This window comes from Prionailurus viverrinus, chromosome C1 (assembly GCF_022837055.1).
Source record: "Prionailurus viverrinus isolate Anna chromosome C1, UM_Priviv_1.0, whole genome shotgun sequence".
NCBI classification, from domain to species: domain Eukaryota; kingdom Metazoa; phylum Chordata; class Mammalia; order Carnivora; family Felidae; genus Prionailurus; species Prionailurus viverrinus.
The window spans coordinates 141,781,757-141,798,888 of NC_062568.1; the positions used below are offsets into that span (position 1 = coordinate 141,781,757).

Below are 17,132 nucleotides of genomic sequence, written 5' to 3' on the forward strand. Positions count from 1 at the left end.
TGTAATCCTCATCTCTACATTGATATGGATAGTACTTTATACTTTTCACACACATATCTCATTTGTTCTTCAATGAGATGTAAAGTAGATAAAGCAGGTATTTCTACCTCCATTTTATATTTATTAATTTTTTTAATCCACATAATGTGAGCATCTACTATGTATCAAATGCTGAACTAGACTTTTGCTAGGCCTAAAACTACAAACAAGATTTCCATTTTTAGCAACATTATAATATAGTGGAATAGAAGGAAAAATAAGCAATGTCATATAATGTGATCACTGCCATCATGGACTAAAAACCAGTGAGAAAGGAGCAATTTATGTTATCTTGGGAGAAGAGTCTTCGCAAAAGAGATGTGTTTTAACCGTATCTTGAAATTTGCGCATGAGTGGAATGGAGTAGAAACAGGAAAGGGGCTCTTTAGGCAAAAGAATCCTTAAATGCACAAAAGAAGTGGAAAAAATGCAATGTTTGGGAAATGCAAAGAGGAGTTGGGGGATTGCAGCCTAAGAAGTATGGGGGGATAGGAGCGGAATGGAAGGAGCTGAGGTTTTGGAGATAATTGGGAAAGATGATACAGAACCTTTATATTTCAGAATAAACAGTTTGCTCACCCAGTTTATCTGCAAGCCTACATCTGCTTGTTTTCATACAGGAAGTATAGTTTCCGACAAGAGATAATATAGCTTTCTCTAAGTGATTTTTTCCATGCAACTGGTTGTCATTGTCATTTGCTTTCTTAACCTGTGAGTGTGGGTGGGTGTGGTTGCACAGTCTTCCCTACACTGTGCTCACTCATATGAGCTCTAATTGGCTAGAGGCTGCTGGTTTTATTTGAAGAGCCTATCCTTAAGCTCTGTTTCTTTGACTCACTTTGACTCGAAAGTTCTTTATTATTTCTGGCTCTGTGGGAGGCTCTTCTCCCTTTGGTGCTATATCCCAGACAGCTAAGCTGCCATACGTGGAAGTATTTCTCCTGTCTGCTCCATCTTCTCATGGAAAAGGAGTATGGTAGGGAGAGGGTGCTGAAGGCCTTCAGATTTTCCTTGTGGAACTGAAAACTGCTCTTAGCCTGTCATGGGTTGCTTTCAGAAAGCCATCGTTTTTCAGGACTAGGATTTTCCACACAACTTGTAACATACCACAAAATGTTTGATGTCTCTTGGAGGTTTCTACATCCATACCATTTTACTTTTTAATTCTCTGTTTTGCTAAATCTTTTATAACATGTATGTACTTTGATATTTTTCAACACTTACTATTTTGTGATTTCTCTTTTAGAGTCACTAAAAAGTAAAATAGTAGATTATGCATACAAAGTACATTCATCTGAAGATACTAGACTCCACACAGTGATATATTTACTGAAACAAAGTTAATAATATTATTGCCTATAGAAAAAAAAAACAACAGGATGAAAAAGAATATTTGTTTATTTGCTTATATTTTTCCATACTGCATAGATTATTGCTGCATAATTTCCAAACAGAAATGTTTATTGTATTTTTGAAACTCTCATAATTTTTAAAGCTATGAACTTTGCATAAACTAGCCACTGTAATTATAAGAACAATTGTTCCTACTGACAGAATTTGTCACGGATGTATTAATATTGCATATCTGTTTATTAAGTTGGAAAGTATTACTCCTTACTTCTCATAGTCTCATTTATTTCAGGATTAAACATGTTGGAAATAATTTATCTTAGTTCTATTTCACAGACTTTCAGAGTCACTTAGAAGTAAAGATGTCATATTTTCCATTCTGAAATTTGTATTCTATAAATGTAGACTATTAGAAATGCTCTTGGATGTTGGGAGATAGAGCTCTAGAATCACTGTTTTAGTTTTTTTTTTTTTTAACTCAAGTGTAATTGACATAGAGTATTATATTAGTTTCAAGTGTACAATATAGTGATTCAACAATTCTATACATTATTCAGTGCTCATCATAAATGTACTCTTAATCCCTTTTATCTATTTCAGCCATCCCCCCACCCACCTCCCCTCTAGCAACCACCAGTTTATTATCTGTATTTATGAGTCTGTTTTTTGTTTGTCTCTTTTTTTTCTTTGTTCATTTGTTTTGTTTTTTAAATCCCATGTATGAGTGAAATCATATGGCATTTGACTTTCTTTATTTTCTTAGGATTTTACCCTAGGGTAAAAGGTGCATCCATGGGTGTTACAAGTAGCAAGATCTCAGTCTTTTTAGTGGCTGAGTAATATTCCATTACATATATATATATTTTATATATTATATGTACAATATGTATTTTTGTATGTATAATATATAATACATATATTACACATTTAATATATATAATATGTGGACGTCTATGTCCATCTGTGGATGGACACTTGGGTTGCTTCCATATTTTGGCTCTTGTAAGTAATGCTGCAATAATCATAGGGTGCATATAGCTTTTTGAATTAGTGTTTTCCTTTTCTTTGGATAAATACCAGTAGTAGAATTCTGGATCATAGGGTAATTCTACTTTCAATTTTTTGAGGAACCTCCATACTCTTTCCCACGGTGGCTGTACCCATTTGCATTTCTGCCACTGTGCACAAGCGTTCCTTTGTCTCTACATCCCCTCCAGCACTTGTTATTTCTTTTTTATTCTGGCTATTCGGACAGGTCCTTCAGTATTCATCCCACACTTTATTTCACATCTGTTGTGTGTCAGTTATAGGTTGGAACTGGAAAATAAAAAAATCAATAAAACGTGCTTCTGCTTCCATAGAATGCTCAGACTAGAAAGACGGGGTGGGGGGGAAGTATATAGTGCAGTATATTGCTAGTTCACTAGTGAAGTGCAGTAGAAGGCCATTTCAGTATTGGTCACTGTATCTTCAAAGGCTTGGAGCATGTGAAAAGAGAGAGCAGAGAGCGTGTTCAGACAATGGAAAACAGTCCACTGTGGTTAGAATGTAGGACTTGGAGGAGGGAGACGTAAAGGAGGAGTAAGGACAAATGGAAATAGAGAAAAGGTAGCGAGGGTCTGGGATGCTTTCCTGAGAAATTTGAATTATAAAAGGAGCACCATTTTTTGGCACTGTGATACATATACCTTTAAGAGTTTCTTAGCATTTGGGAACCATAAAAGGGAGGTTTAAAGCAACTTGTTCTTTGAAGCCAGGCACAGGGAGGTAGTAAGAGAAAGAAGGAAAATGAAGGTGTCATTGACACAAAACTTGTAAGTGATCCCCAAGCCATTTTTTTCAAATTTTACTTTCAAATACCCTTATTGTGGCTACTGTCCTTTGTCTTCTAAGATGAAGTATTTGAGGAGTTTTTCTAAGGCTCTTACCTACAGGAGATGATAGTGGTAGTTATGTTTTTGAGAGATCTTGCATTGGAGCACTAAACTGAGAACCTTGGCATTGCTGACCATGTCTCTTTCATCTGTTTCCTCAACACTTCTACAGTGTCTGTGTACATGTTATGCCCAACAAATGTTAAATGATGAATGAATGAGAGAAGCCCAGAAGAGTAGTCTCATTCAGTACTCAGCTTATCCCTGAGATTGTGGTATTTTATCATTCTGCAAATTTCAGATCATGAAATAAAATCATTAGAATGCCTGGAACATAGTAACTGCCCAAAAAGTATTTCCTGAATAAATGGGTGAAATAAAAATATAAGATGATCAAATGAAGCATTTATCAAATACATCCCGAGAACATGGCACTAAAATATTTCCCTTATCTTCAAGATTTTAACTAGTTGGAGAAATATTTCAAGATGAATGTGATGGGCAGTTAAGCATTTTAGGGGCTAAAGGAAAGGGAGGATCCTTGTGGACTTGACCAGTATGAATAGGCTTCCGGGAGTAGGATGACCTCACTGAGGTTTCAAAGATTGGTATGATTTATACATGTGGAGAGAAAAAGAAATTGTGGAAGAACAAGGCACATGTAGGAACTTAGTGAGACGAACTGTTCTGGGTTAATTAATCAAGTTTACATTATTCTCTTCCTAATCCTAGTGTATGCTTAATGATGCCTTTCTGTCTTACTGCATTTCAGGGCAGTGTTGGCCCTATTGGACCATTTGGACCTTCTGGAATTCCTGGCCCTGTGGTATGTCTGTATCTACATAATGGATATCTCCCTTTAATTTCTCTACAATGTCACAAAACATCTCCTCTTTTTTTCAGGGTCTTTCCGGGAATAAGGGCCTACCTGGAATCAAAGGTGATAAGGTGATTTAAATATTTACATTATCATAGAGTTAATTTCTTATCACATTTATTTTTTTTCTTTTCAGTCAACACAACTTATAAAATATTTTGTTTTTATATATGGGATCCAATCTGTACTGTCAGTTATACAATTTTTCTCAGAAGTAGGAAAAATAAAGAAGCTGTTCTTCCATAAACATTTGTACTTTCGTATAATGTTGTCATGTTTGTGTTGCTTAAATGTCTTTGTATAAAATTGTGCCCTCTAGGGTGAGCAAGGCATTGCAGGAGAGCCAGGAGAACCAGGGTATCCTGGAGACAAGGTAACTTTTTTTACCATTAAGTTTATAGAAATACAAAAAAAAAAGTCCGTGAAAAACTATAAATTCTTTGAAAAGAAAGGAATAATCATTATTTTAACCATGTAGTTTATTAGGATATGGTATCAATATGGTTTTACATGTCTTGTTTCTCAGTTTTCTTGGATTAATTCCATGAATTTTTAAAGTAATTCGTAAATAGAGGCACATCTGCCTTTTTTGGTGTAAGAGTTTCTATCTTTCCTCTAATATTCTCTTCTTTTAGGGTGCTGTTGGTGTTCCAGGACCACCAGGGATGAGAGGAAAGCCAGGACCTTCAGTAGGTTTGAACTTTTGCTTTGTTCTTTATGACTCACAAAGTGCACAGCATGGCAGGAGTCTTGACAATTGTTGGTATTAGTGGAATATAAGAAGTAAGATATAAGCCTACCAGGCTGGCATTGTTTTCTCTTCAGTTTTTAGGGTACAGCTAATCCTTGAAGTTTTCAGCTCACATTCCACAGAGTATTGGACCTCATCCTCCTGCCCCCGCCCCCCATCCCAGGCCAAGCCAAATTTCTGAGAGCCCTAAAGATCTTGGTTGATCTATCATGGATAGTATTTCAAGTAAACATGGGGTGTTTAAAACAGAAAATATAAAACACCTTAAATACTATTTTAATTTTTCCAAATATCTTTCATTCCAATATGTTTCATTAAAAAAAAAGTATTGTGAAGAAAAGATAGCATGTCACACTCTGTGAGCAAAAATATTCTAGTTCTTTGTCTTTTTTTTAATCTTTGGGCATCAATTAGTTGAAAAGAAAGGATACCTTATACTGTAGTTAACACAAAATCCAACAAAATATACAACTAAAATTACTGAGTAATTAAAATCATTTAAATAATGGTTAAAACATGAGTTAAAAGTATGTCTCTATATATTAAAAATCATAAAAATTATTATATTTAAGATTTACTGAGTGTTTACAAAGTTCCAGTTACTATTCGAAAGTCTATGCCTCTAATTTAATCTTTACATAAATCATATAAAGTTGGTACTATTATTATTCTTATTTTACAGATTAGGGGAACTGAGACATAAAGTTGAACAACTTGCCCAAGTTTTCGTAGTTAGTTGGTGGCCACCTGGGAAAACCCAGGTAATCACCTATGTCAGAGCTCATGCACTTAGCCACTCAGGCATACTGTCTGAGAGTTTAACATTTTTAAGATTGTTTTAGGATTTTAATATTGTTTACAACTCTATGAAGGTGAAGGTGATTGTAGATAGAAAAAGTTAGACGGAAAATTATAATTTATTAAAAAACATTAAAATGTACATTTTAAAAAAGATTATTATTTTCCTGAGCAAATCTTCGTGTTCCCTCTAACTCTCTCCTATGTCAGGCTTGTTTGTTTTTTTTGTCAGATGCAAGCAGCTTTAAAGTTACAGTACTTTATATACCCCATTTTGTCTGGCTTCTAACAGTGCAAGCATTTCATGTACATCTCTCAGGAATTATTTATTCCACAGAACCGTTTTCAGCATCTGTTTGTCTAATGACATCTGTTTGTCTAATGGTAAGCTTTGCTCTTCTTAGTTTTTGCCTCAGACTCAGGGTATACCTGGTCAGTCATGTACCCAGACTTGTGTTCAGCAGTTGAATATTAGAAGTTACAAAGTACATAAATAAGGGACATGAGAGTAGGTCGTGAAGCTGGCAAAAAGCCTTTACTCAAGGATGATTCTAAACCACGTAACAGGAACTTACCGTATCTGCAATGGTTGGCAAAGTAAGACCCTAACTTCTTGTATTTTCATTGTTCATTGTGTGAGGGTTTTCTGACTTCTGATAATAATAAAAGGAGCTGGTACAAGACATTTTCTAAGGACAATACTAAGTAATAAATGATACCAATATTCTGTTATGCTTCACATACTTACACAAAGTAAACCTTTTTAATGTCTCCCCCTCCCCTTACTTTTTGACACAGTTTGTATTGATAACATGTTTATTGCTGGGCAGGGAGGGATATACTGGTCTGAGAAACAGAGACTTAGATTTTAGTCCCAGCCCTGACTTGCCATCACCCAGGGCATTTAACCTCTGTGATATCCAATTTCTTGTTTAAACTGAGAGACTATATCATATTTAAGGTTCCTTGCAAATCTGTGACTCTTTAGTTGCCTCTCTCAGGGATAGTGTTTGCCAGTATTTCTCTAGTCTCAGCTACAGAAAAGGCAGAGAACCTGTCTCATCTTTAACACATGGTCTTAAAACCCTTAATTTTTTTTTTCCTGGACTAAATCACCAGAACCAACTCTAATGTGTGTTTTAGGGCAGTGATTCAGGGAGCATAAGATGATAAGAATGAGGCTTTTTGCTTGTTCATTTTGTACCTTTCTATATTATTCTGGTAAAAAAAAACAACACATTTTTTAATGTCGGCAGGGACTTTGGTAGGAGATACTTGACCATTTTTTTGTTTTATCAACTCTTTGGAAAAAATTATGTATCAGACCGAAGATAGGATAAAAACTTAAGAATTAATATTTGTGAGAACCTTTAGTTTCTAACTTTATTTATTACTTGTTTATATCTTATGAGTAGACAAAACTTGTAGAGGTTTGACCTGGAAACTTTTCCCAGTTATGGAAGGAGACAGTTGTTGGATGAAAAATTGCTTGCACTCAATCTATTAAAAAGAAACTATACAAGTTAGTGCCTATCTAAATCATTTGTTTACTAGCATGAAAAGAATGCCATAGTCATAAGGATGTCTTTCTTATTTTATATCTCCTACTTTGGGTTTTCTATTATCTAAGATGATGACATTAGTGACTTTTTTTTCCCCAAATGAATCTAAGTTGTAACGTGAAAGAGTATTTACAAGCTAAAAGAAGGAATGTCCTGATTTGGAAGGCTTTTTACATTTTGCAATAAGGAAGCTTTTGCTCTACAAGCATTTAAAAACTAGAGAAAACTACCAATCAGAAGTTAAGAAATATTCTTTCCTTAGAACAAAGACATTATTGGGGTACCTAGGTGGCTCAGTCGGTTTAGTGTCCGACTTCAGCTCAGGTCTTGATCTCAGAGTTCGTGGGTTTGAGGCTCACTTCAGGCTCTGTGCTGACAGCTCACAGCTTGGAGCCGCTTTGGATTCTGTGTCTCCCTCTCTCTCTGTTCCTCCCCCATTCATGCTCTGTCTCTCTCTGTCAAAAATAAATAAATGTTAAATTAAAAAAAAACAAAGACAATTATTATTTTCTTTCCATACATTTAACTAGAAGTTGCTGTCAATTATAGAGGTGTATGTAATCATTACTCCCTTGTCTAAAACTTACTTGAAAGCTCAGTTTTTATAAAAGAGACTTGACATTTGAGGAAACTTCCAGCTGAAGTTTTTCAAAGTGAAGATTCATTCTGAAGAATGAACGAAATTATTCCAAAATGTGTGTTTTTAAGTATCTGGTTGTCGATTAGTGTTTCTGAAAACAAAGACCTAGTAGGTATTTTTCCTTCACAGCTTATAAATTTAGCTTCTAGTTTGCTTTTTGCCACCAGAGGTCTCCAGTGAGAGCTCTATCTTTATCTCTTTAAGAGAGGTACTTGCCATTTTAATAATGTAAGCCTCCTCTAGATATTGATTATGACGGATGATGATTTTGTTTACTTAGGAGAACTTAAATGAAGTTTTATGTAATACTATTAATTTTCTCTAAATTTGATTGCAGTAGTTTCATTGTGTACTGTTTTATGTCCTGAAACTCAGATATCTAAGCAATGTATGAGAATGAATTTAGTGCTTATGGAAAACGGTGCTTTACTTCTTGAGATGTGAATAAATGCATACTATATCTTGTATTTCTATGTAATCTGAGGCCTATTAAGTCAAATCTGAAACTTGAATAGAAATTTAATGTGACAGAAATAATGAATTCAACAGTTTCTCTTATGAAAACAAGGGTATTAGACTACTGGTCCCCCCCTGTTCTATACTTCAATCTCTTGAGAATATTGCCAGCCCTTTCTAGTTTCAGGCGTTATGACCACTTGTCTCTCCTCTGAATCTTCTCTCTGGCCCTGATTTCACTTCGTTAATCCAAACAAAAGTCAGAAAATGAAGTCAGAAAATGAAGTCAGAAAATGGCTTCAGAGATATTGAAAAGAAATCCTCAGCATTTTAATATAATGATCAAACAATCTAGGAATTATAGGTATCATCCAGGAAAGGATAGAGGACATGAAGGGAATAATTAATGGTTATAGAATTGGTTAACATTTAGTGAGTACTTTCTACGTGCCAGGCACTGTGCTAGGAACCTTGCATGTATTGTCTCTAATCCTCACAATGACTCTGTAACAATGTTAATACTGTTAGCATTATTTTCCTATTTTATTAGTGAGGAAACTGAGGCTAATAGAGATTAAGCAACAAGGACTTAAATCCACATAATTCTTGGTTGCTAAATCGGGCCCCTTGTAGTATCAACGGAAAGAGGAATTTTCAGGGATAGTCCCAGGACTCTGGTTATTTATTATCTCTGGATAACACACACACACACACACACACACACACACACACACGCACACACACACTTTTCTTCTTGACTTGAGTGCTTAACTCAGTAATTTGTTTGTATCTCCAGCACTTAGGAGTAAATATATATTACATCCATACACGTTTTAAAAGTAAGTTTTGCACAGAGATGATGGTTACAAATTAAGTCTTTCTGAATGGTAGTTACAACCTTGTTTGACATAATATATTGAGTGCTGTTTGCTAAAAAGCCATTATAATTTTGTGTGGCATAATACATCGATTTGTTTGCTTACCGTATGTCTGTCTCCATTTTAACTTGTATTTATTAGGTTAATGCTTATACGTTGACTCTCACCCCCATTTTAGGGCCAAATGGGTGACCCAGGACCCCAAGGACCATGTGGCCCTCCAGGACCAGAGGTAAAATGTTGGTTGGAAGATAACAAATTTGAAATAAAAGTTGAAAAAAATTAAACTTGCTTGTAAAGCATGTTTTTACATAATAGGCTTAAGAAAGATTCTCTTTAAAGTTTATATCTTTGTAAATAGTTTGTATTAATTTTTTTTCTCCTATGTCAGAAAGTATGCAACAGTGATCCCAAGGAACTAGAAAGGTATTAACCACATTATAGTCCTTATTAGATCACAGCTGATTTATTTATTCTGAACAATAACTATAATAACACATACTTGGGGTTTAAAATCAAATTTCAGGATAAGCTCCACTGAATTTTTAATACAAAATGCTTCCAATTTTTGTTATATGCATATATCATTTGGATCTCATATTCTAGAATAAATACAATTAAGTCTGTAGTACATATATCAAATTTACGTGTTTATTCTTTGAAATTTTGAGTTTGGCTGAATGCTTGATCTGGAGTGTCTTTTTTTTTTTTCCTGCAAGTTCACATAGAACACAAGGTTCTTAGATGAAACATTTTAGTTTTTTAAAAATCATTTTATGAGTTGGGGTGCCTGGGTGGCTCAGTCGTTTAAGTGTCCGACTTCAGCTCAGGTCACGATCTCATGTTCTGTGAGTTCAAGCCCCATGTCAGGCTCTGTGCTGTCGGTTCAGAGCCTGGAACTTGCTTCGGATTCTGTGTCTCCCTCTCTCTCTGCCCTTCCCCCACTCTATCTCTGTCTCTCAAAAAATGAATAAACAAAGGGGCGCCTGGGTGGCGCAGTTGGTTAAGCGTCCGACTTCAGCCAGGTCACGATCTCGCGGTCCGTGAGTTCGAGCCCCGCATCAGGCTCTGGGCTGATGGCTCAGAGCCTGGAGCCTGTTTCCGATTCTGTGTCTCCCTCTCTCTCTGCCCCTCCCCCATTCATGCTCTGTCTCTCTCTGTCCCAAAAATAAATAAATGTTGAAAAAAAAATTTTTTAAAAAAATGAATAAACATTAAAAAAAATTTAAAAATCATTTTATGAGTCAAAGATATATACCACATGGAGATAACTTCTGAAGTTCACTCTAATTCAGAAATATAAGCCAAAAATACATATATTCAGAAATATAAGCCAAAAATATATATATACACCTATACATACACATACACACCTAATTCAGAGTCATAGATGCAGCAATAAAGCTGAGAAAATGAATTTGGCTTCAGAATAAATAAATCAGAGCAATAAAATCCCCGCAGTGTCAGAGTAGCAGGCAGAATTTCTAGAAATAGCATTCTACTGATGCTTTCTCCCTCTCTTTGTAAACCATAAAATCTACTTCTTACCCTGCAGCTGTCTTTCAGGGTTGGTTGATTTCTTCAGTCAATGCCTATTACTACTTATTGTCTAATTTAAAAATACATTGCATATTGGTAGTTCAAAAATCTAAAAATTTACATTGTACCTAGTTTTATTAATAGGGATATAGTAGGAGATAAAATACAGTAATATATTGACGTCACCATTCTGGAAAGAAAGAAATTGTTTTGAGTAATTGAAGTAATTAACGAATAATTAAAATAGTAATTAACACATTAATATAACTTTATATATTTTATGAGCCTGTTTGCTTTTAATAATTTTTCATGAAAACCTGCCTGGAATGAATTCTATTTACTTGTCTTCTCATACTGAGGATACAGACCTAATTTATCTTTTACTAGCCTTAAAGATGATTTATTATGAACATGGGTTGTTCTTTTTTTTTTAATTTTTAAAAAAAAATTTTTTTAATTTAAAAATTTTTTTAAATTTTTTTTTAAAAATTTAAAAAATTTTTTAAATTTTTTTAAATGTTCATTTTGAGAGAGACATACACAGAGTGCAAGGAGGGAGAGGCAGAGAAAGAGAGACGCACACACAGAATCTGAAGCAGGCTCCAGACTCTGAGCCATCAACACAGAGTTCGATGTGAGGCTTGAATTCACGAACCATGAGCTCATAATGGAGCTGAAGTTGGACACTTAACTTACTGAGCCATCCAGGTGCCTTTGAACATGGGTTGTTCTATTGTAACAGTTACAGATAGTTTGCATGCTAAGAAGGACTGTGTCACTGCCTTATAATCAGTATGGTTTGGGAACATTTTCTTCTTTTTCCTAAAGCTAGGTTAAAGGATGGATGCATGGGCCATGTTTTTACTTATTACTTGGTCTTCCAAAGATGTTTCTTTTCTTTTTCTGTTGCCTTAGAGATTTAATGATTTGCAATCATCATTCAAAGCATTGTCTCATTGTCTTGATTTTTGCACTACTAATACAAAGTCCTGAGCTCTAACCTTGTCAGACTGTACCCGTTCCTCCTGCTCAGCTGCATTAAATGTTTTCATTGAGCCAAAGATGTAACCTGTATTCTCATAATTGGTCAAGGTTTTTTTTGGGAAATGGGCCTAATCTAAAGATCATACTTTTATAAACATAAGAATATAATGTATAGGCAGTTATATGAGGCAACACTTTTATCCAAATCCCTCTCAACATTAGGCTTTTGATAGAATTGCAGATCTAAGAATTTACAATAGTATGTTTAATATTGTATCAAGACTCAAAAGTTTCTACCTGTATAGTACATGACTTTTCTCAGATAAGGGGTTTTATATGTAGTGCTAAATTTAGACTTTATACTATAGGCAATGATCAAAGATTTTTAAGCAAGGGGAATGAAATCATCAGACTTGTGTTTTCAACAGGTACATGGTAGCAGGAGCACAAAGGTAAAAAAGAAAGAAGGGAGAGGTGAGAAGACTAATTGGAGGCTATTTAGGAGGATAAGTAAGGCAAGACCAGGCTATAAATAATGAGAGCCTGTTAAAATAGAGAAGAGAGGATGGCTTCCAGAAATAATTGGGATATACAATTCACAGCACTTGAACCACTCAGTTCTGTTCATTTAGTTTGTGTAAGAGAGCAGTAAGAGACAATTTTAATGTTTCTTGCTTGAAAAGTTGGGTAGAAAGTGGGACCACCATTCTAAAAAAAATTTTTTTTAATGTTTATTTATTTTTGAGAGAGGGACAGAGCACAAGTGGAGGAGGGGCAGAGAGAGAGGGAGACAGAGAATCCGAAGTAGGCTCCAGGCTCTGGGCTGTCAGCACAGAGCCCAACACAGGGCTTGAACCCACGAACAGTGAGATCATGACCTAAGCCAAAGCCAGACGCTTAACCGACTAGGCCACCCAGGTGCCCCTGGGATTACCAGTCTAAAAATAGTAAAAAGGGAGAAGGAGGAAGATATTCAGAGGGGTAGAGATAATGCTTTGGTTTTGAGATTGTTAGGACTGCAGAGCCTGTTGGACATATAGGAAATTAGTCTCATAAGTGTATAGAAAACTATAGACCTGAAACTCAGAAGAGAATAGGACTAGAGATAATTCTTTGTTGTCATCCACATGGTGGTATTAGATGAAGCAGCTGTTAACAGATGAAATCATTTAGGGAGAATGTATGAAACAAGGTTTGAAAATACTACACCTGGACATTCACCCCAAAGGCTACATTCTCTATCTACAGTGCAATCGGTTTTAAATTAACAATTTAAAGGCAGTAAGATAAACTTTGGTAACTTAAAAGCACAGAGAAAAGAAAAAAATCACTTTGGAAATTAAAAAATATTTAGTACTGGGTGAGAACCAATCACTATAAAACTTGAATGTTGCACCCAAATTCACATTTCTCTAAAAAGCAAGGAAGAACAAGAATAAATGTATTATGCATAGCACAAGTGTAGGGATTTGTTTCAAAAGGAGAAAGACGTTGAAAGAGATCAAATAGGATAGATTCTGTTTTCTTTATAAATATGAGACAATCCCAAGACTAAGAGGACTGGGTGCATCCAGAAAGAGGGTCCTTGAGTAGATTTGTGAAGAGTAAGTGGGGAAGTAACTAGAGACTTATAAAATAATTCCTGAGCTATATTAAGAACTCAGCTGAGATTGAAAAACCATCTTCCCAAAATATAGCCACAAAGTCCAATACTTTTTTATTGGAACTGTATTGTAAATGTGAGTCTGAACATCCTACTGGCCAAAACAGTGAAATATTCACTTATGTGAATCTCTTCTTCCTTAGATTAAAAATATGATTGTATATACGTAAAGTATATAATGTAATGATTTGATATGTAGAATACATTGTAAAATGATTACCAAGATGAATATAATCAGCATATCCATCACCTTCCATAGTTAACTCTTTAATTTCTTTCTGGTGAAAATGCTTAAAATCTACTCTCAGCAACTTTCAAATATACCATATTTGTTTGTTTCTTTTTTGTTTTTTTTAATATGAAGTTTATTGTCAAATTGGTTTCCATACAACACCCAGTGCTCATCCCAACAGATGCCCTCGTCAATACCCATCACTCATCCTCCCCCTCCCTCCCTCCCCCCCCCCCCCTTAACCTTCAGTTTGTTCTCAGTTTTTAAGAGTCTCTTATGTTTTGGCTCCCTCCCTAACATTTTTTTTCCCTTCCCCTCCTCCATGGTCTTCTGTTAAGTTTCTCAGGATCCACATAAGAGTGAAAACATATGGTATCTGTCTTTCTCTGTATGACTTATTTCACTTAGCATAACACTCTCCAGTTCCATCCACATTGCTACAGAAGGCCATATTTCATTCTTTCTCATTGCCAAGCAGTATTCCATTGTGTATATAAACCACAACTTCTTTATCCATTCATCAGTTGACGAACATTTAGGTTCTTTCCATAATTTGGCTATTGTTGAAAGTGCTGCTGTAAACATTGGGGTACAAGTTCCCTAAGCATCAGCACTCCGGTATCCTTTGGGTAAATTCCTAGCAGTGCTATTTCTGGGTCATAAGGTAAATCTATTTTTAATTTTTCGAGGAACCTCCACACTGTTTTCCAGAGTGGCTGCACCAGTTTGCATTCCTACCAACAGTACAAGAGGGTTCCCGTTTCTCCACATCCTCGCCAGCATCTATACTCTCCTGATTTGTTTATTTTAGCCACTCTGACTGGCATGAGGTGATATCTCAGTGTGGTTTTGATTTGTATTTCCCTGATGAGGAGTGATATTGAGCATCTTCTCATGTGCCTGCTGGCCATCTGGATATCTTCTTTAGAAAAGTGTCTATTCATGTCTTCTGCCCATTTCTTCACTGGATTATTTGTTTTTTGGGTGTGGAGTTTGGTGAGTTCTGTATAGATTTTGAATACTAGCCCTTTGTCTGATATGTCATTTGCAAATATCTTTTCCCATTCTGTCAGTTGCCTTTTAGTTTCGTTGATTGTTTCCTTTGCAGTGCAGAAGCTTTTTATCTTCATGAGGTCCCAATAGTTCATTTTTGCTTTTAATTACCTTGCCCTTAGGGATGTGTCAAGTAAGAAATTGCTGCGGCTGAGGTCACAGAGGTCTTTTCCTGCTTTCTCTAGGGTTTTGATGGTTTCCTGCCTCACATTCAGGTCCTTCATCCATTTTGAGTTTATTTTTGTGAGTGGTGTGAGAAAGTGGTCTAGTTTCATTCTTCTGCATGTTGCTGTCCAGTTCTCCCAGCACCATTTGTTAAAGAGACTATTTTCCATTGGATATTCTTTCCTGCTTTGTCAAAGATTAGTTGACCATACTTTTGTGGGTCTAATTCTGGAGTCTCTATTCTATTCCATTGGTCTATGTGTCTGTTTTTGTGCCAATACCATGCTGTCTTGATGATTACAGCTTTGTAGTAGAGGCTAAAGTCTGGGATTGTGATGCCTCCCGCTTTGGTCTTCTTCAAAATTACTTTGGCTATTCGGGGTCTTTTGTGTTCCATATAAATTTTAGGATTGCTTGTTCTAGCTTTGAGAAGAATGCTGGTGCGATTTTGATTGGGATTGCATTGAATGTGTAGGTTGCTTTGGGTAGTATTGACATTTTAGCAATATTTATTCTTCCAATCCATGAGCATGGAATGTTTTTCCATTCCTTTGTATCTTCTTCAATTTCCTTCATCAACTTTCTATAGTTTTCAGCGTACAGATCTTTTACATCTTTGGTTAGGTTTATTCCTAGGTATTTTATGCTTCTTGGTGCAATTGTGAATGGGATCAGTTTCTTTATTTGTCTTTCTCTTGCTTCACTATTAGTGTATAAGAATGCAACTGATTTCTGTACGTTGATTTTGTATCCTGTGACTTTGCTAACTTCATGTATCAGTTCTAGCAGACTTTTGCTGGAGTCTATTGGGTTTTCCATGTATAATATCATGTTATCTGCAAAAAGTGAAAGCTTGACTTCATCTTTGCCAATTTTGATGGCTTTAATTTCCTCTTGTTGTCTGATTGCTGATGCTAGAACTTCCAACGCTGTTTTTTGTTTTTAATTTTTTTGATGTTTGTTTATTTTTGACAGAGAGAGAGACAGAGCATGAGTGGTGGAGGGGCAGAGAGAGAGGGAGACACAGAATCCAAAGCAGGCTCCAGGCTCTGAGCTGTCAGCACAGAGCCTGAGTCAGGGCTTGAACTCACAAACCTCAGGATCATGACCTGAGCCAAAATCAGATGCTCAGCCAACTGAGCCACCCAGGTGCCCCACAGAACTTCCAACACTATGTTAAACAACAGCGGTGAGAGTGGACATCCCTGTCGTGTTCCTGATCTCAGGGGGAAAGCTCTCAGTTTTTCCTCATTGAAGATGATATTAGCTGTGGGCTTTTCATAAATGCCTTTGATAATGTTTAAGTATGTTCCTTCTCTCCCGACTTTCTCAAGGGTTTTTATTAAGAAAGGATGCTGAATTTTGTCAAATGCTTTTTCTGCATTGATTGATGGGATCATATGGTTCTTATCTTTTCTTTTATTAATGTGATGTATCACATTGATTGATTTGTGAATGTTGAACCAGCCCTGCAGCCCAGGAATGAATCCCACTTGATCATGGTGAATAATTCTTTTTATATGCTGTTGAATTCGATTTGCTAGTATCTTGTTGAGAATTTTTGCATCCATATTCATCAGAGATATTGGCCTGTAGTTCTCTTTTTTTGCTGGGTCTCTGTCTGGTTTGGGAATCAAAGTAATGCTGACTTCATAGAATGAGTCTGGAAATTTTTCTTCCCTTTCTGTTTTTTGGAACAGCTAGAGAAGGATAGGTATTATCTCTGCTTTAAACGGCTGGTAGAATTCCCCAGGGAAGCTTCTGGTCCTGGACTCTTATTTTTTGGGAGATTTTTGATAACTGATTCCATTTCTTCACTGGTTATGGGTCTGTTCAAGTTTTCTGTTTTTTTCTGTTTGAATTTTGGAAGGGTGTGGGTGCTTAGGAATTTGTCCATTTCTTCCAGGTTGTCTAGTTTGTTGGCATATAATTTTTCATAGTATTACTGATAATTGCTTGTATTTCTGAGGGATTGGTTGTAATAATTCCATTTTCATTCATGATTTTATCTATTTGGGTCATCTCCCTTTTCTTTTTGAGAAGCATGGTTTATCAATTTTGTTTATTTTTTCAAAAAACCAACTCTTGGTTTCATTGATCTGCTCTACAGGTTTTTTAGATTCTATATTGTTTATTTCTGCTCTGATCTTTATTATTTCTCTTCTTCTTCCGGGTGTGGGGTGTCTTTGCTGTTCTGCTTCTATTCCCTTAGGTGTGCTATTAGATTTTGTATTGGGGATTTTTCTTGTTTCTTGAGATAGTCCTGGATTG

General features: G+C 35.8%; 1 protein-coding gene across 1 annotated transcript in view; it reads left to right on the forward strand.

The window, feature by feature from the left end:
- The window catches only part of COL24A1 (collagen type XXIV alpha 1 chain), a 410,128-nt gene that overhangs the window by 110,718 nt on the left and 282,278 nt on the right, over positions 1–17,132 (forward strand). The window contains exons 16-20 of the mRNA XM_047871498.1: positions 4,036–4,089; positions 4,167–4,211; positions 4,460–4,513; positions 4,776–4,829; positions 9,404–9,457. Of these exons, the coding sequence (XP_047727454.1) occupies positions 4,036–4,089; positions 4,167–4,211; positions 4,460–4,513; positions 4,776–4,829; positions 9,404–9,457 (261 nt within the window). The remainder of the gene's footprint in view (positions 1–4,035; positions 4,090–4,166; positions 4,212–4,459; positions 4,514–4,775; positions 4,830–9,403; positions 9,458–17,132) is intronic.